Source organism: Equus caballus, chromosome 29 (genome assembly GCF_041296265.1).
Source record: "Equus caballus isolate H_3958 breed thoroughbred chromosome 29, TB-T2T, whole genome shotgun sequence".
Classification (NCBI taxonomy): domain Eukaryota; kingdom Metazoa; phylum Chordata; class Mammalia; order Perissodactyla; family Equidae; genus Equus; species Equus caballus.
In genome coordinates this window covers 20,540,920-20,565,306 of record NC_091712.1, presented here as the reverse complement: position 1 = coordinate 20,565,306, position 24,387 = coordinate 20,540,920, and the positions used below count along the sequence as shown (strand labels likewise).

General features: G+C 38.3%; 1 protein-coding gene across 5 annotated transcripts in view; it reads right to left on the bottom strand.

Annotated features, from left to right (window-relative positions):
* Positions 1-24,387, bottom strand: part of MPP7 (MAGUK p55 scaffold protein 7) — a 242,308-nt gene that overhangs the window by 5,401 nt on the left and 212,520 nt on the right. For all 5 annotated transcript variants that reach the window (XM_070254737.1, XM_023632090.2, XM_070254736.1 and 2 more), the window contains 3 exons: positions 11,896-11,976; positions 2,096-2,189; positions 962-1,070 (listed from right to left, as the gene is read on the bottom strand). In XM_070254737.1, coding sequence (XP_070110838.1) covers positions 962-1,070; positions 2,096-2,189; positions 11,896-11,976 — 284 coding nt within the window. The remainder of the gene's footprint in view (positions 1-961; positions 1,071-2,095; positions 2,190-11,895; positions 11,977-24,387) is intronic.

Genomic DNA, 24,387 nt, shown 5'->3' with positions numbered 1-24,387 from the left:
CATTCTGGCTCTTGGAGGTTGTGCAGCCCAGCGTGTAACCATCAGTGGAGGGAGAATCTGTGGCCCCTGGGTAACAAGGAAAATGCCACGGGTTGGTTGTCTGCTGGAGGATATGTGGCTGTGAAGGAACTGCATGGCTTCATCCACTGGCATTCTCAGTTCACAGTGTTCATGTGTTCCCAGGGTGCCAGGCAAAGATCTACCCGCGAGCTGCAAAAAGGATCGCATGTGGGATGCTTCCTGTGAAGTGCCCCACAGCTCTAGATGGGGGGTCTACACTTCCAGGATCGATACAGAACCAGAATCAAAGACAGAAGACCAACAACCAAAATGTCCACTGTTAAATATTCTAAATACTCATAATAATAAACAACACATAATACATTATACATATAATGTAACTTTTTATTTTTTGGTGAGGAAGATTGGCAACAGATGTTAGCTCAGGGCCCATCTTCCTCTTTTTCTCCCCAAAGCCCTAGTACAAACTGTATATCCTAGTTGCAAGTCATTCTAGTTCCACTTTGTGGGATGCTGCCACAGAATGGCTTGATGAGCAGTATGTAGGTCCGGCCAAGATCTGAACTCGTGAACCCTGGGCCGCCAAGGCAGAGTGTGCAAACTTAACCACTTGGGCACGGGGCCGGCCCCTGTAACGTATTTTTTTAAATACAAAATACACTGAAGAAATATCTAAGAGTCATTATACTTGGCAAAAACTGAATATAAACAAGAGTTACAAACACAGATCTGGAGGCCTCCCCTACTTCTCTTTTCTAATAATATGCGTTTTTTCACCAGACTGCTCAAATTACATTTAAATGCTTTTTGCCATCTTGGAAAAGCCATATATAAGCCAAAAGTGAGTAGACGTCAGATTTACCTTCTGTTGAAATGCTCACATGAAGCGAAGTGGGTTACACGGGCCAGAAGGGTGTTAAATGGTTCACTGTTTACTTACATGAGGCTGAACATCCAACAAACAAACTTTGTTTTTCGCCAGGACAGACCGAACCGAGTCTATACTTGTGCCGTAGTAGTTGTTTTTATATTCACCATATTCAATAAACCTGTAGAAAATTAGACATGCATCAGAATCATTTGTGAACTAAAAAGTATATTGGTGGCAAGACATAATTCATAGGTAAAAGCTGTTTTTGCTGAATGTGTATTTTACTGTGTTTAATAAAATAAATAGGGCCAAGTACTCCAGAATGTCAATTTTAAAAAATCTTCTCTTTTACATTTTCAAATCAGTAACACTTGCTTGTATTACACTTCGGGAGAAAAAAGTCCTTCAGGCCAGCAGTAGTCTAATGTTTTCCATGACCTCTTTTTTAGAACTAATGCAATGCAATAAAACGGCGAATAAGCCGAACAATAGAAACTACTGAAATTTTCACCGCACACTACAGAATAACCAAGCTCAGCTTCAGAACGAGAGAGGAACTGGTTGGTGGCTAATGGAACCAAGTATGTGCTATAAAAACACGATTGCTGTGCCAAACACAAAAAAAGCATTTTGATGTTTCAATAAAATCCCACAATCCTGCATTAAAACACACCCTGCTCTCTGATACCCTACAGTATTCATGCTTAAGGAAATGGAAAACCTGGGGGCAGGGGACTTGGAGTTAGTGAGAGGACAGGGTATGAGCAAGACGATTAATATTATTTCAGTGTTCTGAAGAGTCAATGAGTGAGAGAGAAGCATGTGTGGAGGAGGCTGTGGAACTAGAGATCTGTGAGCTGTTAGCTTTCAAAATAAAATTCTGTCCAAATTATATGTTGAGATTCACTAAGTGGGGTAGAAAGGGGTCACAATAATATACTAGCAACCTCCCTTCATTCTTCAAAATAATTCCTACACGTTGAACTTATCCAAAATGCAGCCGCTGTAGGTTATTTAAAAATGACAGGTGAAGATTGATAACTATTAATGGAATTACCACCTTTTTATCAGTTTCAAATATAAGTATAAACATTGGGAATACATTTCAAATGGAAGAGAACCCTTAATTGTCTAACACTGCACATATAGGCACATGCTTAAAAAACAACAGTCACACAAATATTCTTAAAAACTTCCACATACTTGTTATTTTGGACATCTGTCTCAAACAAATGCTTGGAAATGAAAATGTATTCAACACCATCGCTCTCCTGGCTTCTTCTTGCTCTCGTAGTGTCTGTGATGTAATTAAGAAGAGTTTAGAAAAAGAGTTTCCATCAGCCACCCTAAGGAAAATACTAAAAAAGAAATCACTGTGTATTTAATTACTTTTCTTAAACAAGATTTAAAAAACTATAAAAAAGCAAATTAGCTAATAAAGTGTCATTAATTCAGGTTTTCCATCGATATTAAAATTATACTGATTTGAAGATGGATTCAAAATAGTCTGTACTATTATGATTATTATTTTATTTTTTTGCTGAGGAAGATTCACCCTTAGCTAACATCTGTTGCCAATCTTCCTCTTTTTGTATGTGAGCCATTGCAACAGCATGGCCACTGACAGACGAGTGGTATAGGTCTGTGCCCAGGAACTGAACCTGGGCCACAGAGGTGGAGCATGGTGAACTTAACCACTAGGCCACTGGGGCTGGCCCTATTATTCATTGTTTTGAAGGCTCTCTAATGTGTTAATTAAATAAAAACGGTATTTAAACCCTTGAGGAAAAAATCCTTTCTTTTGCAAGTAATATGCTTATTATTGCTGTTTACTGATCTTTACTCATTGAAGCAGGTCTAGTGCCCACTAGGTGGCAAGGTAAACTCTGAAATTATTTTACCGTCTTCCACACGCAACTATCTGAGCACTCTGAAAATTAATGGAGGAGGTAAACTGTCAAGGGGCGTCAACTTGCATGGGGAAGACTAACTTTGATCTTCCCTTAGCTTTGCCCTAAGGCTGGGAAGCATTCACAGAGCAGCAGGGTGGAATGTGTGAATAAACTCTAATAGAAGCCCCCACTTTTTGGTGAAAAGAACCAGGAAAAAAAAAAGCCCCTGCGGTTCGGAGAGTGTGGAGCGAATCCAGGAAGGGAGAGAAGCTGGAGAAGAAAATACAGTATCTGTGGATGAACCAACACCAGGCTAAGAAGAACCTCTGAGCTCTGCACATGCAGCTCAAACTCAAACCAGCAGAGCAAAGGTTTCAAGAAGCGAACCGAGGGTAGAATGCACAGCTCTCTAACCCCTGAGTAACAGAGTAAAGAGCACACCCAGCCAATGAGAAAAGGCTTAGAGAACTGAGCTGAGGTCGGGACCATGCACGCAAGTGTCAGACTAATCCCCGAATTACACGGGACCCCGCAAGTGTTTGGGTCTGGACAGGGCAGATAGAGCAAACGTTTAGAGAACTGAAGTGCGACTTAACCACAGCTCACAGCAAACGAGGTAGAACTTCCGGTCTACAAGTAAACTGGGCGATTTCTAGATAAAATAAAAACATCAACGTTCTCCAGAATATTCTAACAGGACCTGGAGTTAATACTACATCGCATTCACAATATCTAGAATGCAATTTAAAATTATTCGACATTAAAAAAACAAGAAAATATGACCAATTCTCAAGGATAAAGATAACAGATGGCAACCCTGAATGACCCAGAACAGAAGTTAGAACCATCAGACAAAGACTTAAGCAAATGTTACAGCTGTGCTTCACAGGTAAAGGAAAACAGCTCAAATGGATGAAAACATGAATTCCTAGCAGATAAATAGAAACTGTAAAGAAAACAAAATGGAAACTTTAGAACTGAAACATACAAGATCTAACAGAAACAAATCGCAAGATGAGCTCAGTATCTGCATGAAGATGATCAATAGAAATTATACAATCTGAGCAACAAGGAGAAAAAAGATTAAAAAAATAGAAATGGAGCCCTAGGGACCTGTGTGAAATGACTGAAATGTCCAACAAATGTGTAATTGGGATCCTAGGAGAGGAAGAAGAGACTGAGGCAGAAAAAAATGTATTTGAAGAAATAATGGCCCAAAACTGCTAAAATTTGGTTAAAGACATATATTTTACAGATTTTAAAGCTTAAATCCCAGAGTAAATTCAAGGAAAACCATGCCTAGTACATCATAACCAAACCACTAAACACCAAAAATAAAGAAAAAAATCTTGAAAGCATCTAGAAAAAAACAACACAAAACAGACAAGGGAATAATGATTTCAGTGATAAAGATTTCTTATTAAAAATCATAAAAACAAGAAATCTGTGAAATAATATCTTTAAAGTACTGAAAGAAAGGAACCTAGCAACCAAAATATTCTTCAGGAATACAGGCAAAATAAAGACCTTTTCAGATGAAGAGAAACTAACAGAATTCATCAGCAGATCTGTTCTAAAAGAAATACTCAAGGAACTTCTTAGGCTGAAAGGAAATGATAAGAAGGAAACTTATATCTTCAGAAATGAAGAAGGAGCAACAGAAAGAATAAATAGTTGAGTACATATAGAAGTCTAGTGTTTTCCTCTTAAGTTCTTTAAAATATATATGACTGTTTTAAAGTAAAAGTTATAGTATCTGGTGGAGTTTTCAATGTACGATATAATTTTAACAACTACAAGAAAAAGATAGGACTAGGGAGTAAAAGGACTTATAAGATTGCAAGTTTTCTGTACTTTATGGGAAATGGCACAGTCAATTTTAAGTACTGTGAATGATTAGATATATGGATATTGTAAACCATACAGCAACCAGCAAAAAAGTAATGCAAAGAGATATAAGGAGACAGCCAAGAGGAAAAATGAAAATGGAATACAAAAAAAATTCAAATAATTGTTTTAAAAAGGTAGAAAAGGAAAAAAAACAAAAAGGATAAACAGAGAATCAAAAATAGCTTAAATTCAATCATTTCCATAATTCAATAAATGTTTGTGGTCTATATACTCCAATTAAAGGCAGAGATCGATAGAATGGGTAAAAAAAGCCAGACACTAGTACATGCTGTCTACAGGTCTACAAGAAAGACACATTAAATATAAAGACATAGATTAGTTGAAAGTAAACAGATGGGAGACAATATACCATGTAAACAGTAAGCATAAGGTGGCTTGAAGTGGCTACTTTAATTCAGATAAAAGAGACTTCAATGATGAAATAACACTAATCTACATAAACATTTTCTGCAAATAGGAGAATCACTGCTTTACTCACTTTATGATAATAGTACAACCCTAATAACCAAATCTGACCAAGACTAGAAAAGAAGAAAATTACACAACAATATCCACCATAAATTTAGATGGAAAAGTCCTTAACAAAAATATTAGCAAGTCAAATTCAACAACACTTTTTAAAAACATACTATATCACAACCAAGTAGAATTTATCTCAGGAATAAAAGGTTGGCCTAATGTTTGAAAATCAATAGAATTCACCACATTAACAGAATGCAGGATGACACACGATCACTTCAATAGATGAGGAAAAAGCAGAAGAAAAAAATTCAACACCCATTTATGAAAAAAAAAAAAGTCTCAGCAAATTAGGAATCACAGGGAATGCCCCAAACTAATAAAGGGCATCAATGAGGAAACATCATAGTTCATAGTAAAAGATGGACTTGTTTTCCCCTGAGAACAGGAATGAGGCAAGTCTGCCAAATAATATCACAAAAAATAAATCGAAATGGATCAAGACCCAAATGCAAAACCTAAAACTAGAAAATTTCCAGATAAAACTAGAGTCTCTTTGTCATCTTGAGATAGTACAGGATTTTTAGATAGAACACAAAAAAGCACAAAACATAAAAGAAAAACCTGATAAACTAGATTCTGTTAAAATTAAAAATGTTTGCTTTTTGAAAGACACCATTAAGAAAGTGAAAAGGCAAGCCACACTGGAAGAAAATATTTGTAACACAATTATCAGATAAAGGATGCACGTCCAGAATACGTAAAGAACTCTCAAAACTCAAAAATGAGACAACCTAATTTTTAAAAATCAGCAAAAGATTTGAATAGACAGTTCACCAAAGAAGATATATAAATGGCTGAGTCCACAGAATGGCATCATTAGTCATCAATTACATACACACTGAAGTACAATGAGATACCCCTAGACACATATTACACTGAGAAAAATTTTACAAACTGACTATACCAAGTGTTGGCAATGCTGTGTAGCAACTGGATCTTACACACACTGCTAGTGGGCTGTAAAATGGTGTAACTACTTTTGAAAACAGTTTGGTAGTTTCTTAAAAAATTAAATACAAACCAATCATATGACCCAGTGATTCTACTGCTACTTAATTTACCCAAGAGAAACAAAAATAGATGTCTATCAAAGGAGTTGAATACAAACTTCATAGTAGCTTCATTTGTAGTAGTCAAAAATGGAGGAAAATCCCCCAGGTATCCATCTCCAGGGAAATGGATGGATAAACAAACTGTAGTATTTCCATACAACGGAATACTACTCAGCAATGAAAAGGGATGAATTATTGATCTGTGAAACAACATGAGTGAATTTCAAACTCATCATGCTGAGTCAAAAAAGGCAGGCAAAAGATAATTTGGAACATAATGTGCAATTCTATTTACACAAAATGCCACATGATTCAAACTAATCTATAGTGACAAAATGCAGATTAGTGGTTGCTTGGGGACAGGGGTGAATGGATGGATTACCAAGGGCACAAGAGAAAATTTTCTGAGGAGATGGAAATATTCATTATGTTGACTGTGGTGTTTTCACTTGTGTATATATATGTTAAAACTGATCTAATTGTACATTTTAAATATGTGTAGTTTATTTCAATTATATTTCAATAATGTTATAAAAAGAAAAATATGGAAAGTGGGAAAAAAGTAATGCAATACAAAAAGTAATGGATTTATAAAACCCAATTAATTTAAATTATATCCAAAATTTTAATTCCCTTCTCTTTAGGTAGCAAACATATTTTAATACAACATTCGGATCTCCTGGAACAGTTTTTCATACTTCTATGGGTGGAGCACCAAGAGGTCATGCTGTCGTTTATGGAATGTCACATCCTTTGCAGGAACAGCATGAAGTACTGATAAATTTAATTCTACCATAAAAGCTAAGAATGAATTTCACAGCAGAAAAATAGACCTAAGTGTATATGCATGCATCCAAGAATATGAATATGAAAGTGTATATAACATAACATGCATCCAAGAATATTAAATTAGTGTGCTGCCTTGCTTTGGAGTTTAGGATTAACATTCATTTATCACTTAACTTTGTTGTTGTTTTTTGGTGTTCTTTTAGCAAATAGTAGACTTAAGAAAAACGTATTGCTGCAAATCAAAACTGAGAATTTTATGTGTATTAACTTGTTTCTCATGAACTGAGAAAAGGTTGTCTTTACTCAATTGTAATGGCAGAACCCTTTGAAAATTTGGAACAACACTTTAAGGATCACTGCTCTGACACATGGAGTCCACTTGGGAGGGTTAAAGATATTTAGAACCATGTCAAGTGAACAAGACATTTATGATGCTACCAAACACATTTAAAAGGTAACATGTCTACAATCGAATTGTTTGCTTATCATGATCAACCAGACTTATCCAGGTCTGACGTCATTTTACTGATTTTAGTGTCTACTTGCAATGAGGTACCACAGGAATCTCACAAACTCATTAACGGTGAGGAATCCTGAATAAGGGATCTGAAAATCCTCATGAGAAGGGAATTCAAAGGGAAAGATGGGCACACTAACCACAATGCAGGCCACTACCTCGCCTTAGTTCACTGAGTACCCACTGTGTTCACAGCGTAAGACAAACATCAGACAATACGAGACAAACTCTACCCTCTTTCCCTTCCCTTGCAAAATCCCAGAATAACCGCCATGGTGAGATAGGAAAAAAATTTTTTAACTTGGACCCTAGTTTACAACATTTTAGTCAATGACAGACCGCAGATATACTGGTGGTCCCATCAGATTAGTACCACACAGCCTAGGTGTGTAGGAGGCTATACCATCCAGGTTTGTGTAAGTGCACTCTACGATGTTCACACAGCGATGAAATCGCCTAACCACACATTTCTCAGACTGTATCCTGATTGTTAAGCAACGCCTGACCGTATGTATATTTTTAGAAATCTCAACTGAGGCATCCCAGGGACAAAGAAGTGTTCTAGAACATGAGTACTCCGAAATCTATGAAAGCACATAACTGTGATATATGCGTTCATGAGAAACCACAGAAAGTGATTAACAGCTGGGGTTCACCGAGTGCCCAAATTCCAGACTGCAAAGATTTCGGAATCCATTAGGTATTTGGTATCTTCTGCAATACTTTTTGTTTACTACTTAAATTTACTGAGAGCTTCTTTTGAAAGACTGGTTATGTTAACAGTCATTTAGCTTTACTGATGATAGCCTATGGCCTATGACAACTTGCAGCCTATGATGATAAACAATGTTGATGCTGCGTATCAAGGATGAAATTACCCATAGAGAAGCAAAGAGGCAGAAACAGGGGCTTTGGCCACCACTTTTTTTTGTTTTTTGGATGAGGAAGATTGGCCCTGAGCTAACATCTGTGCCAATCCTCCTCCATTTCGTATGTGGGATGCTGCCATGGCATGGCTTGATGAGCAGTATGTAGGTCCATGCCTAGGATCAAAACTCGCAAACCCCAGGCTGCTGAAGCAGAATGTGTGAACTTAACCACTACGCAACCAGGCCAGCCCCAGCCACCACTTTCTTTAAAAGCAAGTTTGAATGTTTAATATGGCTATACGGATAATTTTAAAAGATCATGTCATTTGTTCAGCCATTTTAGCCCAAGAGCAATAGCATTTACCTGATTTAGCATCCTTTTTAATAGTTTTTAAAAACTGAAATAATTATAGATTTACAAGAAGTTTCAAAAATAGCACAGAGAGGTCCCGTGTAACCATCGGCTTGCTCCAATGGTAACATCTTCCATGACTATAGCACATATCGACACCAGGAAATCAATATCAGCAAACCACAATTAACTAAACTACCCAGTATTTCTTTTTAACATTTAAAAACCTGAAGTATGATATACAGACAGAAAAGTTCACGTGTAAGTTTGACGAACTGTCACAGATTGAATACACCCATGTAACCCAGCACTCTAGCAAGAAGCAGAAAATCGCCAGCACTCCAGAATCACCCTGCCGATCCATTTCCTCAAGATTTTCAACAGCAGACATCAGCATCGCTTTTACTGTGTGTATAAGAATGGAGTCATACTGCATGTTCCCTTTCGTGTCCCCCTCCGTTCGCTCACCATGATGTTGTGGGGTTGGTTCGTGCTGCTGCGTGCAGTAACAGATGGTTCGTTCCGCACTGCGGTATTCCGTCATTGACTTATCCAATCTGCTACTCACGGGCACTCGAGTAGTTTCCAGTTTTGAGCTCTTATGAAGGCTTCCAAGAATATCTGAGTACATGTCATATGCATTTCTGTCGGGTGTGTACGGGGGTGGAATCCCTGGGTTATAAGGTATGTGTTTGCTCAGCTTTAGTAAATATTGCCACTCAGTTTTCCAAAGTGGTTGCATCAACTTACACTCCCACCAGGAATGTGTGAGAGTTCCACTGCTCCACATCTTTTTCAACTGACTCATTCTGCTGGATATTTAGTACAAGTTTTAGAAAGGAGAATTAGAGAGTTAAACATCAAGCAGAATACTGGTGATACAACCAAAGCAATAATTTTTCTCCCAATAATCAAAACTCTAAAGTATTTTATAAAGGAAAACAATCTAAAATTCTGAAATTGATCTTAGAATGTATTCTTCTTTAATTAATTAAATCGTCCAGAGTTGATGCTATGGCTGTGTTTTCCAAACATGCTTGATGATGAATCACGCGCATGAAGCTGTAAATCCAGATTTTCAGGCATTCTGTCAGGTCTCCCGAAGGAGAATCTCTCTGGAAGGCCTTGGAATCTTTTCAAAGAACCCCAAGAGATTCCTTTTATCAAGCAAGTCTGGAAAGCACTGCTATATGGGAATCTTTTGATATGAACGCCTGTTTAAAAGTGAATCAGAGTGGAAAATTACTACTTTGGGAATTTCTTTGGAGAGTCCCAGCCCCAGAAACTTTCTGGATGTTGTCAATTTCTGTAAAAACTTCAGAGGGAAATATCATTTTAATAGTTGGATGAATTAAGCCCAAAGTACCTGGCCCTGGGTCCTTGAGTAATATCAAAACTATGATGAATTGAGGCCGTCCCAGCGGCATAGTGGTTAAGTTCGTGCACTTTGCTTCAGCGGCCTGGGGTTTGCCAGTTCAGATCCCGGGTGTGGACCTACACACCACTCACCAAGCCATGCTGTGGCAGCCTCCCACGTAGAACTAGAAGGACTTACAACGAGGATACACAACTATGTATTGGGGCTTTGAGGAAGAAAAAAAAGGGGGAAGACTGGCAACAGATGTTAGCTCAGGGCTAATCTTTCTTAGCAAAAAGGAAAAAAAATCTGAAAAAAAAAAGCCTATCATGGAGGGTTATGTTTGACAGACAGTCTTATTGATATTTATCATCTTCAAAAGGAAGATGGGCCAACTGGGCTGCAATAAAGAGAATGTGCAGTTTGAGAGGATTTGTCTAGTGTTAGACAGGAGGAGGAGCATGAAAACTGGTATCATAAAACCTGGTTCCGAAGGCAAGGGCAGCTATCGCTTACGGAATTCTGATGAAGTCAAAATATTCTTTCTACCTTCGTTTCCTTCTCTGTGAACCAGAGATAGTGCCCATCTTATACATGATAGCACAAAATAACTTCAGGCAAATAAAAGATGAACACACAGAAGAAAATCAATAAATGCATTATTTTCCTTTGTAATCTGTTTTTTCCATCCTCTTTTGTAATTGCTCACCTGTAAGCTGAACAGTTTTTTGTAAAATTTTCTAATTACCTGTATATTGCAATTCAGCTTTTATAAGAGAAGTGAATAATTAAAGTAAAAAAGAAAGAAAGAAATGTTTAATTCCACATTTTCCTTTCCTTTCATCTCTGTTGGTGGAAACCAGCACAGTCCTATAACTTACGGTTGAAAATGATTACAAACAATGATTTGGAAAAAGGTAGTAACAAGGAGTAACTTGAAGTAATAGAAAATTATAATTTTAAAATAAAGCTGAACTCTTCCAAAACTAGAGAACACTGCTAAGGGCAATATACAAACGATGTTTTTAAATAGTACTAAAACCACTTGAAAAAGCCAACATTTCAATTTACTCTTTTAGATGACTTTCTAACATCAACATATTAAGTAGTCAAATGGCATTTATTCTGGAGATCAAAATGCTTCCAGCATCACATTTCATTTGTAAGCATGCCCATGAAAACTACTTTTCTAAAAATAGACCTAATTCTGTGTACTGAAAAGAAGCTTCCCCTATTTGGATTATATGGCCACGAAAGGCCCATTTAACACTATCTGCCAATTCCTACATATAAAAAGTAATTAAGAAAGGTTTATACTGTAACAAGCCTCCCCCAGCTCCTTCAGTGGTATGGTCCTTCTAACCTTAAAGCTGGTGAAAAACTCTGAAAAACATTGGCACTTATTTTACGAAACAGAATAGACTTTTATTTAGAAGAAAACTTATAAATAATAATTTGATGTCATATGTATATTAAAATTCACCATAAAAATCTGAGAGTAGGGAAGCTGAGATTAACAGATATCCTGCCAATGATCTGTGTGATCCAGGGCAAATCCCTAACTCTTTTGTCTCCGTTTCCCCCTCGGTGAAACGTAGATAATGTCACTACATCCTTCATAGGGCTGTTCTGAGGTCTCGACGGTGAATGCTCAGAACATTGCTAGGCATCACACATGCTGTGTAAGTGCTAGCAGTCATTATTAGGGCAATCGTAACAGCGTCGAATAGTACAAAACTTACGGGGCACTGTCACACCGTAGTGTTGTGTGTCGCTGATCAGCAGCTTTCGTTTCAGTTCATTCAAACCTACTCCTACAGGACCTGAAAAAACAGGATAATACAAACTCATTACTCAGCAAAACACCATATAAATATTTCTGGAATTGACATGAATCCATAAGACAGACTGAAAACATGTATCCAACTTTACATGCATCACAAGTAAAGAGGTTCTCTCTAGTTAAGCTGCCCATGAGAGGGTGGAGTTCTTTTGTTGATTTTTCACTTTTTAAATCTCCACCTTTCCATTAAAAAGATTAAAAACATTTACGTTTTAAATGAAACACCTCATGAGTATCTGAGCACATTACCAAGTAACGGTATGCAGAAGAACTTAAAAAATACGTGCATCTAAAAAATTAAATTGCACAGTCTGGGAAGTGATAATTTCAGTTTCAAATGTTTTTAGATCTTAATAAAAGAAAATCTTGGAACCTTGATTTTATTTTAGCTGCAAATCTAATTATGCATTTTAAATATGCAAAACCACCAGCACATTTACATTTGTCAAGACCCTCTCTTAAGCACTGGAACACTTGCACAGACCTTACATATTTAAATCAATCAACACATACATACCAAACACCTATAATGAACAAGGCATATAGTAAATGCGGCGGAGAATAAAAGATGGTAAGTGTGGGGCTGGCCCCGTTGTCGAGTGGTTGAGTTCGCGCACTCTGCTGCAGGCGGCCCAGTCTTTCGTTGGTTCGAATCCTGGGCACGGACATGGCACAGCTCATCAAACCACGCTGAGGCAGCGTCCCACATACCACAACTAGAAGGACCCACAACGAAGAATATACAACTATGTACCGGAGGGGCTTTGGGGAGAAAAAGGAAAAAATAAAATCTTTAAAAAAAAAAAAAAAGATGGTAAGTGAACTCTGCTTTCAAAGAAAGAAACTGGGTTGAGAGAGTCAGACTAAATCATTAAGAGACTGGGGATGAAAAACAAAGAGCAGTTTCAAATATGAGTCTGAAATCAAAAGTCAGAGGGGCACAAACCCCAAATGGCCAGCTTCTCACAGCTCTGCCACCAGGGTCTCCTTAATGATGGTGTCTTGCAGTGGGCAGAACACAAGCCCTGGGGCCAGACTGCCGTGAGCTGCATTCCCATCTTCATGACTCCCCCATCTGCTGATACTGGATGCTACAATCTGAATGTGTGTGCCCCCCTTCAAAGTCACATGCTGGGATGCTACAGCCCAGTGTGATGGCATTAGAGGGTTTGGCTTTGGGGAGGTGAGTAGGTCAAAGGGGTGGAGCTTCACAACTGGGATTAGTGCTCTTACAAAAGAGATCTCAGGCCAGTCCAGTGGCCTAGTGGTTAAGTTCAGTGTGCTCTGATTTGGCAGTCTGGGTTCGGTTCCAGGGTGTGGACCTACACCACTCATCTGTTAGTGGCCATGCTGTGGTGGTGGCTCACATACAAAAAAAAAAAAAAAAAAAAGAGGAAGACTGGCAGTGGATGTTAGCTCAGAGAAAATCTTCCTCAGCAAAGACAAAACAAAACCATTAGTAAACAAATAAAAGAGATCTCACAGAGCTCCCTAGCCACTTGAGCAAGGAGAAGCCTGTGACCCGGAAGAGGGCCCTCACCCCACCATGCTGCCACCCTCATCTCTGACTTCCAGGCTCCAGAACTGTGAGAAATAAATTTCTGTTGTTTATAAGCCTCCCAGTCTGCAGTATTTTGTTATAGCAGCCTGAACAGACTGAGACACTCAATAAAATATTTGAGCTTGATTAGGCTTCATTCTAATTCTAAAAGTAATTATGAAATAAGTAAATAAAAGTAATTATGTTCCCTTCCTGAGAGGAATAAACGAAAACTTATACATAGTGCCTAGCACAGAATCCAGGCATCTGAGTGTCATTCTCTTGCCAACTTCCTCTTCTGAGCTTTGAAACGAATAAGGTTTTAGGCTGGACAATGAAGAACATACCAGTGGACAGAGAAGAGCAGTGTGGGCATGCTGGGCAGAGGGAAAGTGTGAGCAAAGATGAACAGGCAGGAGCTGGGGACTGAGCCTTCCTTGCTCTAACGCCCCTCACTTTGTGAAAAAAAGACCTGTCCCCCTGCTGGTCACTCAGTACACCCTTTTCCTGTCCTCGCACTGCTTCAAAGTACCAATTCTCTCACACCGTCCCCTGCTTCTCTAAGACAGTGGTTCTCAACGCTCCCTTTTTATAATCAATACTTCATAACATCTCATTTATATCCTGAAATAGAATCATAGCTAATATAGCTTATTAGTACATATAATTCCTCCCTCCAATTAAAATAATGCCCTAACTGTAACATATGAAAAAGAATAATTTATAATAAAACAATTTGTATTTCAATATGTAAATACCTGGGCATGACTAGAGAAAATGATGTCAGATGTTTGCACCTATTTATAATAAATAAGTTTGGATTTAAAAGTAACAAAAAGACCAGGAACCATTCTGTACAAGAAAGGACAGGAAAATGAAAGCCCAAGGGTACAGGTGAACATCAGAATAAGGACTAGCAACTGGACAGAAGGAACAGATGAGACTTACTGGAATAGGATAAACAAAGAGGGAAAGAGCCTGCATTGAAAAAGGAATAACGTGTCAAGACCATCAAATTGAAGAAAATAATACTGCTGCAAATGACCTGTACTTTGCACATAAGGGTGGTACAAAAATAATTCCCTATGGCATGGGACAGTGCTTCAGTGTCACAGAAGGCAGATCTCTTATCTGGAAACCTCAGCACAGCTTGAGTCATCTATTCAGTCCATGAACGTCTAGCACACATCTGGAAGTGATGTGGGGTGCAGGTCAGATTTTTGCTCCCTAGAGATGTCAAGTCTATGTCCCTGGTCCTCTCAGCTATTTTGATATTTTAAAAAAGTACTCGTACAAATGTCCATAATTCTCCCCAGTGGGCAGTACTGTCCCTGTCGAGAACCGCCGCTCTAAGACCTTAGCACCTGGCTCTTGTCATTCTCTGCACCTCAGTCCTGCCAGCCTCTTGGGTAACCTCAACATCCATGTGAATACCACCCTTCAGAAGGCCAGCCTCTTCCTTCCCTGAATTCCTGACCCCTAGTGACCGTCCCTTCTACTTCACTTTGACCACTTAGTGGGTAAACCTAGACTTTGCCGTCACTAGGAGCTATTTCACTCCTAAAATATTAAATTCAAACTTTCCACTATGATTTCAACCTCTGATCCTTTTAGATCTGTCACTCAGTTATCCCTCCGTCACCTATTATCATAAGGACCTCATGTGCTTTTCTTTCTTTCTTTCTATCTAACAGCCCTTCATGTCTTCACTTCCATGGCCATAATTCTCCCACTATTTTCCTAATATCCTCAAATTTCTAATGCATTGTCCTTTCATCACACTTCCAAGGAAACTTCCAGTCTAAGAGCAGTCCAGTAGCCCCTCTCTACTTCAACATCTGGACTACTGAGAACAGAAAAACCATACAATCCTGGAGCAGTAATGACATACATTCATACTCTCCAGCAATTATTCTATGTTTTCCTTATCAATTCTATTTCTTAGACCCTCATATTGTTAATTTCAGTCCTCCATTCTCTTCTGTCCTCACACCTGGGAGCCTTCTTGTTACTTCTCTCATGTACTCCTATAATCAAACAGTTGTCAAAGGCTGCCAATTTTACCTCCTAAATATCCTTCAGATCTATGATTCTTGACTGACACTGGTGCCACACTAGTCCAAGATACACCATTTTTGCCTCCTTTCCTGGAACAGCCTCCTAATGGCTGTCCCACATCTGCTCATCAGCCACTTGAATCCGCCATCACCCAGCAGCCAGACATCTTTTTAAGGCGCTATTCTGATCTTGTCATTCCCTCGCTTAACATTCTTGGAAATATAGTTTCCAATGGCTCTTCCACAAAAGATTAAAATCTTTACATGGTTTATGAGGCTCTGCGTGATCTGATCCCTGCCTCGTCCTCCTGCCCCAAAGCATTTACTCAAGCTCTCCCCTTCACCTGAAGCCCCAGGTAATTCTGATGCGTCTTCGGAGCTCAGCTCAAACAGCTCTTCCTCCAGAAAGTCTCTCCTGAGCCTGTAGAGCATGTTTCTCATTTTTATGTTATCAGAGCATCCTGTACATCTTCCCCACACTATTTAAATATCATAATTAAACAGGGGCCAGACCAGTGGTGTGGTGGTTGAGTTCATGCACTCCACTTCAGCAGCCCAGGGTTCACAGGTTAGGATTCTGGGTGTGGACCTACACACTGCTCATCAAGCCATGCTGTGGCAACGTCCCAAATACAAAACAGAGGGAGACTGACAGAGATGTTAGCTCAGCGACGATCTTCCTCAAGCAAAAAGAGGAAGATTGGCAACAGATGTTAGCTCAGGGCCAATGTTCCTCATGAAAAAAAAAATATGTATATATACATATAATTAAATAATTGGATAATACATTATTTAATGGTCTGTCTCTCCCACCAGGAGGCACAGTGAGGGCAGGAATCATATTACGTCATTTACCAACTCCATAAAGTAAGTCCTCAATAAAAATCTGCTGAATGAGCCAAACTTCTAGTGTTACTATCACCACCTCAAGCTCAGTAGACGACCTCAACTACTTCAGAGAACTTAGAAGCCAACATGTGCAATGTCTTCAGAATCATTTTTATAAATGTATGCATCTAGACTCACCTAGCTCATATCTTCTTTTTTTTTTAGAGGAAGATTAGCCCTGAGCTAACATCTACTGCCAATCCTCCTCTTTTTGCTGAGGAAGACTGGCCCTGAGCTAACAACTGTGCCCATCTTCCTCTACTTTATATGTGGGATGCCTACCACAGCATGGCTTGATAAGCGGTGCCATGTCCACACCCGGGATCTGAACCCTTGAACCCCAGGCCACCGAAGCGGAACGCGTGCACTGAACGCTGCGTTACCAGGCCGGCCCCTGTACATACCTTCTTTAGAGGTATATCTCCCAAGGTCTCTCTTGCTTCTGGCTCCTTCCCATCAGCGCTTAAAATTAATAAACTCTCTCCTACCTTAAAACAAGAACAACAACAACAAAAACTCAAAGAAAGCTTCACTTAACTCTACTCTCTCCTCCAGCTACTGCTCGCTCCTGTCTCCGCCATCCTGGTTTAGGCTTCTGTCATTTCTCACCAGCGCCTCTCATTCTTCCTCTGCTGTGCACACAATCAAATGTAAACTCTATGATAGGTTTATACAGATCCATGTTGTGAGCTACACTTATATCTCTAATCTTAATTTGTGCCATTCCTTCCTTTGCACTGCACATTCCAGCTACTTGAGAGTTCTCCTACTTCCTGAAATGTGGCAGGTTCTCTTCTGTGTTGTTGGGTCCCTGTCACATGCTTTTTGCTTTGGCAAGGACACTCCTATCCTCTCTTCACGTGCTAATGCTTGCTTGTTGTTTAGGACTCTGCTTAGATACAGCTTAGGGGATCTTCCCTGACACTTTAGATTTGGGCTGGGCACCGAGTTCACGTCTTCCCTGTACTTGTGCACTCTATTGTTATTGTTTACTTGTCTTTATCCTCCAAGAGACTGTGAACTCTGTGAAAACAGGGACGTCATGCACTTCTTCATCAACTGTTTCCCTAGCTGGCAAACTGTAGGCATTCATCAGTTTGTTTCATTTATTTAAATCATATTCAATAATTATGCTGTTATGGAGGTAAAAGTATTTGTTGAATGAACCAAAGGAGTGGAGGTTAAAGGAAAAAGCATCTGCTCCTAGAATGCCTGGATGCCATGGTTAGGTACCGCTCAAGGTCACTAAGAGAAGCTGGTGGAGCACACATTTGAACTTGTCTCTCTTGGCTCTTCAGATAAAGAGAAGCAGAAGGGAAGGTGATGAATTCAGCTCTGAAGAGTGAGTTTAAGGGAAGGGAATCTATCTACCTAAACTCAGCTGAGGACTGCAACGTAACAGAGAGGCCAGGGCTGGGGAGCCCGTGTGAATGTAGTCACATCACAGGAAAACTGGAGACTGCAAGAAAAGACGAGGGCTCTGAGGGAGAGGAGGAAAGTGAGAAGCATTGACTGTCTATGAAATGCCAGGTACCACGTAGGGGCTGATGTATTTTACCTACTCTGAAGTACAAAAAATATTTAGAGTAAGTTCTAAAACTCACTCTTTAAAATAAACAGAAAACAAACAAGAAAAACCAGTGGTATTACAACGGAGCAGTATTCTATGTACAGATGACACACACTCAACTATATATGCTTGAAGAAAAAAATGGAAGCAAACAAAACAAAACACTAAAACTTAAATAATGTGTCTTGGCCTGCCATGACCCCCCCAGCCACCTGGACGGAGAGGGGTGAGGTGAATTGGCAGGTGCCAGCTCTGGAGTGCTTCCCAGAGTGTGCGATCCTTTGCTGAGTGAGACTCTGCATCTTTTTTTTTTCCCTTTCTTCTACTACCTACGCCAGAAAAAACACAACGATTTATTTTAACTCAGGAGGAAAAAACTAGGTATGTTTGAATTAGTGGGGAAAAGTACGCTGTCTCTAATGTGATACCCTTAAACTTGACTATATTCAATACAGCCCTTATATAATTAAACTCTGACTGGTGAGCTTGCTTCACTGCACACTCATGGAGAGTGCCAAGCATGTTCAGTGGTAAATGATTTTATTTGGAAATTTTTCCTCTAGATGAGGTTATTTAAGGTCATCATCTTCAAAGGTAGGAGTGTCCTCACAAACAGGTTAAAATAGGAGGACCATTTCAATCATCGTCCCTACACAATTGTCCGTGGGCCTTACAAACAGCATTTTCCCTAACAGAGCCTTGGGTCCTTCTGCCATCCACAGTGGTGAAGTTCTAGTTTCTCCTCTTTACATCTTGACCTTAAGACCACAACTTAGAGCCACACTCCTGTATCTTTCTTCTCTGGTTAGGAATAAGTTCAGAACATTTTCAGTTGGCTGGTTTGTATCTAGAATACAAAATCTATTTACACTGCAGTCAGTTTAGGGGTGCAAACAGACTTAGGTTCACTTGTGTGCCTCTGCAATGGGATGCATTCATTTCTCCTTCAATATATACATTTTTACCACAATTGAGGAAATACTTTAGTACATATGTATGTAAATAGGTTACTCCAAAGTTTGTTTTCAGTTTTTCAGTTGTGCTTGTTAATGCTAGAGAGAAGCAGAGATTATAACCTACATAGCACACATTTAAATCACAGACAATAGGTCTTTGGAAAAATAATGATGATGATGACACAGTGAGGTCTCTCTATGTGGCAGGCATGTGTTACGTGGGTTACACCCACCATTACTAATCCTCAGAACATCCCTGCAAGAAAGGCATTATTATCTTCACTTTACAGATGAGAAAACTGAGATGAGGAAAGGCTAAGTAATCTCCCAGAGGTCACAGATCTGGAGTGCAGCTTAATTGGTATTCAAAAGCCCGTCTGTCCTAATAAAGGTCTGCATTCTTTCCATTCTACCTATCATCTTATCAAAAGAATGCAGATAAAACACGAACTCAGGTAGTCAGTTGCTCCGCTGTCCGTTTATGGCTGTGATCGGTAACTTCACAGAAACTTTCACCCCATTCCAAGCTGCCCCACACTTTAGACAGTGATGACTATCTATGCTTGTGGCATACGCAGTCCAGCTACAAAAAGTGGCAGAGGTCAAATCTGGCGATCTCCAAATTCACTCTGTGTAGAACCTCTGAGAAGTCTAAACTCGACTTAAGGAAGATGACGCACACAGGAGGTCTGGGCAACAGACGCTGAGCATCTCTCTTAGGATTGTTGATTCAAGACTAAGGAAATCAAACACAATGATGAAATGTAAATAAAAGCCAAAAAAGCACACTAAAATATCATTTTAGAGTTCATTAATTTGGAATTCAGGCAGTGAACTAAAGTTATGCTTACTAACTTTGAAAACAAAAGTGTTTCTATTCAAATCAGACATGTAAATAGGTATTTATCTGTATTTCTTAATTTCATAAGAATTTTCAAAGTGACTTTGCATGCAAATTCTGCAAAGAATAAAACCATGTGTATCAATCCCCATTAGTTGAAGTTCTCATAAAAAAAATGTCAATTGGATAAGATAATTAGAAAGGCATATTATTTTTAGTTACTTTTGTGCATTTAATTAGTAATTGCTTCCTGGAAGTAGGCAAATGTGTTGTATGTAATTTTATATAAAGGTTCATTCATTTCAGCTAAAGAAATATAGCCCATTTACGGTGTCAATAAAATGATGCTAGTAAAGTTTCTATTTAAAACTTTACATTTAAGAAAATATTCATGTTAACTAAACGCCAAAATGCTTTTATTTTTATCTTAAAAAGAAAGATTTAAAAAAAATCTATATGCAAATTCTCAGCCTTTATTTATACAGGAGAATTTAGACATATAAGACATCTTTTCCCCAAGTGACCCCTAAGTCTGTTGACATTATTGATTCATTATCCATGTAATTATGTTGAGTGTCTTCATTGCTCTATTTTCATATTTTCTTGTTTTTATTGCATGAATATGTATAATGGTGTATGATTTGTAAAAGGTATTTATATATGGAAAACAAGAAATACATCTTTCAAAATTAATTCATAGTTGATGCATAAAAAGTTTTCATTCCGTAAACATGGCCCCCCAAAATTGCTACTTTCTGAATCTGAAACAGACATATACAATTAAAAATCAAAAGAGGCTAAATGAGTGGAGAAAGTATTGAGGCAATAAAACCAGAGCCTACAACAGCACTTTGGAAGAATGCTTTAAACTATCAATATGACATTCTTATACCAAAAGAAAGGTTTATGGCCATGCGCTACAGCATTGTAAACTGAAGCTTCAACCATCTACTTGGTTGTGTGTTAATGAAGATCCTGAGTGAACGAATTTTTATTAGAATGATAAGGCATTACTATTGTGAAAATAATTTTATTGAAATCAATGAAATATATATATATTTTAAATGATACACATGTGGTCTACAAAGAATGAGCATAAACTAATTTTGATTTGTAAATGTCTGGCATAGAATTTAGTTGTAGTTTTTCTTATGGCTGATGAGCATCAAATTGAACTTAATAATGTAAATATAGATGGGTGGTACCTTAGACATGAAAGGACAATTATACTAAAGATTACAATGTTAATAATCTGTTATGAAAGAAACTTCCAAGAGACATACAGGTAGGTGGAGATCAGCCAAATTAGTTTTAACGTGCTATATATTTATGTAACAGTCATAATGTATTAATGATAAAATCCATTCTTATTTAGATTTACATCCAATATTAAATTATATATTGGAGAGAATCTCTTGCTCTGACCAAGTACTATTCACTTTTGCTAGTGATTTTTGTACATCTTGGTACAAACATAAAAATGGCATATTATGTGGAAAGCTACTAACACGGATGCAGTTTTCACTATGTATTTATCTCCAGTGTACCTGCACTGTTTAACATGCAAATTCTTCCACATTTTACCCTACATTTTTTTTATGGTATTGGCCAGACTTGTTACTCTTACTATCCAGAGAAAAATATCAGAATTATGGGGTCTGCCATGAATATCCAAACTGCTTCTGTTACCTGAAAAAACACACTCATTTGATTTATTGCAAGACAAATCAAGTGAAATCTCTAGGTATCCCTTGGATCAGACACATGTTATAAAAAGTCCACTTATCATATTGTAGCCCTTCTATTTTTGTTGCTCTAGACCTAAACACAACCAACCTATTATACTTGACTCATAATCTTATAATGATCACATGAGTGGGTGGCTGGATTTTTGTCTTGGAGAGTTACAAATCTATTTAGAAAACTAAATTTAAAGTTCCCATGGAATCAAACTACAGAGAAAATATAGCAGCTTAGAAGTTCATAACAAGCCCTGATAGAGGTTCAGATTTTCTTGCCTCTGTTGCTTTCATAACAGAAGAAAAATGCTATTAATGAAGTATCCATTTGTATGCTAATATCAAAAAAAAAAGAACAAGAAAAGAACAAGAAAGTGAGAAACTTGTTGAAAGAGCATCATTTTTTCTAAAGCCACTATTTACACTGGACTTATACAGACTGACGTAAGTACCTGTCTCATCTCTATCTCAGGGCTAAAACAAGAGTACAACAAAATTAAAAGGGCAAAATAAAACCATCCCTGTCTTCCTTAGCTAAGTAGAAGTGGGCGTGGATAACCTACTTCAGAATCTGTGCAAAAACGCGACCTTTCCAAGGAAGCGACCATGATGTCCAGATTCAAAATCGCGGACTCCTCATTCCCCCGAATCTGCCCTGCTTTCACTTTCTTCTACCACATTTATCACCATCTAACAGTTATAGAATTGGCTTTATTATTTATCATGAATTTATTCTGAATACGTTTTTTGTCTATCTCCTCCCATTAGAATGCAAACACCACAAGGGCAAAAATGTTTGTGTTGTTCACTAATGAACCCATGCACTTACAACAGGGCACGGCACAGTCGGTTCTCCACAAAGATCAGCTGGGTGAACATGATTTTGTTTTACGCCCAGAAATTCAGCCGGAATATAAACATTTAAGGTAGACCAACAGCATAAAACACCAACTGTGATTCTAATAAAGATCACGTTTACCTCGTATATACAAAGATTATAATTTTAAATCCATCACACGCTCAGAGATTCAACTATGACTTTTGGGTTTGCAGTTGTCTATATGAAACCCTCCAGAGCAGACCCATTTCTCCAAGCCTTCAATCAAAGTTCATCAAAAGCTACAGGAATGCTAAGAAACATATTCACATTTACGTTTTAGTTTTGACTACTTACTTTTGTCTCTGCTTTATGTGGGAGACTTTCTGTTCTGCCATAGTTTTATGGAAAAATGATGGCAGTCTTATAAATGTCTATTTATTGGAACTACCTCTGCAAAGCAGTCATGTGAGATTCAGCACAAGGAGGGCAGAATAGTACTTAATGCTCAAGCTAGAAACGTGAAATATATAGAAAGATTTATTATTAGTTTCCTCTTATGCCTCATAACCGGACAGAACAAGTCACAAATTGTCTCAGTATCCACAAGATGAATTTTTACTCTTCTATTAGCTTAAGCTCTGAAAAGTGTTTTAGTAGCTTTTTAACACCAAAGCTTTCTCTTTGCTCCCTCCTCTGCAAACACACACAAATTATTTGCTTTATTACTTTACTTTTCAAAAAGTCAGGTTTCACTAAAGATAAAACTTACGTAGAAAAAAGTACTAAAAGCCTGACATTTAGTTTTTACATACTTTTTGGAAGACACTTTTTTTTCCCTTCTTTTCTCCCCAAATCTCCCCAGTACATGGTTGTATATTTTAGTTGTGGGTCCTTCTAGTTGTGGCATGTGGGACGCTGCCTCAGCATGGCCTGATGAGAGGTGCCATGGCCACGCGCAGGATCCGAACCTGCGAAACACTGGGCCACTGAAGCGGAGCGCGCGAACTTAACCACCCGGCCATGGGGCCGGTCCCAGAAGACACTTTTAAATGCAGAAGGGAATATACCAGAAACTGTCACTAAGATGTTTCAGTGGCTAAAATGTGGCTTCAGAATAGTACCTTTACAAAATGAAGAGAAAAATACTTGTGATCAAGGCTCAATGTGCTCCATTGTCGTATTTTTGTCATGTTAATGACTTGGTCTATTTTAATTTCTTGAACTTTAAGTCCAAGAATAAAAATTACGCAATATTATGGTGCAAATAACAGAGCAAATAACAGACTGTGTACCTCCTTAACAATATTCTACTAAGTTTCCAGGAAAATACCATTATTCCCACTGGCTTTGAAAACAAATGGGGCCTGAGGAGGAGGATGATGCTTATACTCTTTCCATCTTCCTACACATGTCGTAAGAGCCAAGGTACAGTTTCCTAAGTATATGATTTCAAATCAGGAACAATCCAGAATTTCCAAAATTCGAGCCTACTGCTTGATTACCTCTTTTAGATGATAAACTGCTAAATAATCTAATTAACTTCTAAGTGCTGTGAACACTGAGGTTCAAAATCAGCAGAAGCCTACTCATATCTGAACATTTCATGTTATATTGTTAACATTTTTAGTTAATATATGAGCTGCTTTTTATTAAAAACTTAATAAGTGCCAGGAATTGGTCTAAGTCTTTGCAAATATCATTTCATTTAACCCTCAAACAGACCTAGAAAGCAAGTGCTCTTATCCTCATTTTCCAGATGAAGAAACTGAAGTCCAGAGAAACCCTGTAGTATGCAGGTGTCACACAGCTACTGAAGAGCAGAACAGGATGGGAACGCAGCCTGCCTTTCCCAAAGGCCCGTTTCTTACCATCTACACTAGCCTGCCTCATGGGATGGAATAGATGGAGATTTCTCCAGGCAATGAACTCCAAACTTCTGATACTTCAGATGTGCCATACAGACAAGCAGAAAGGTTTTCT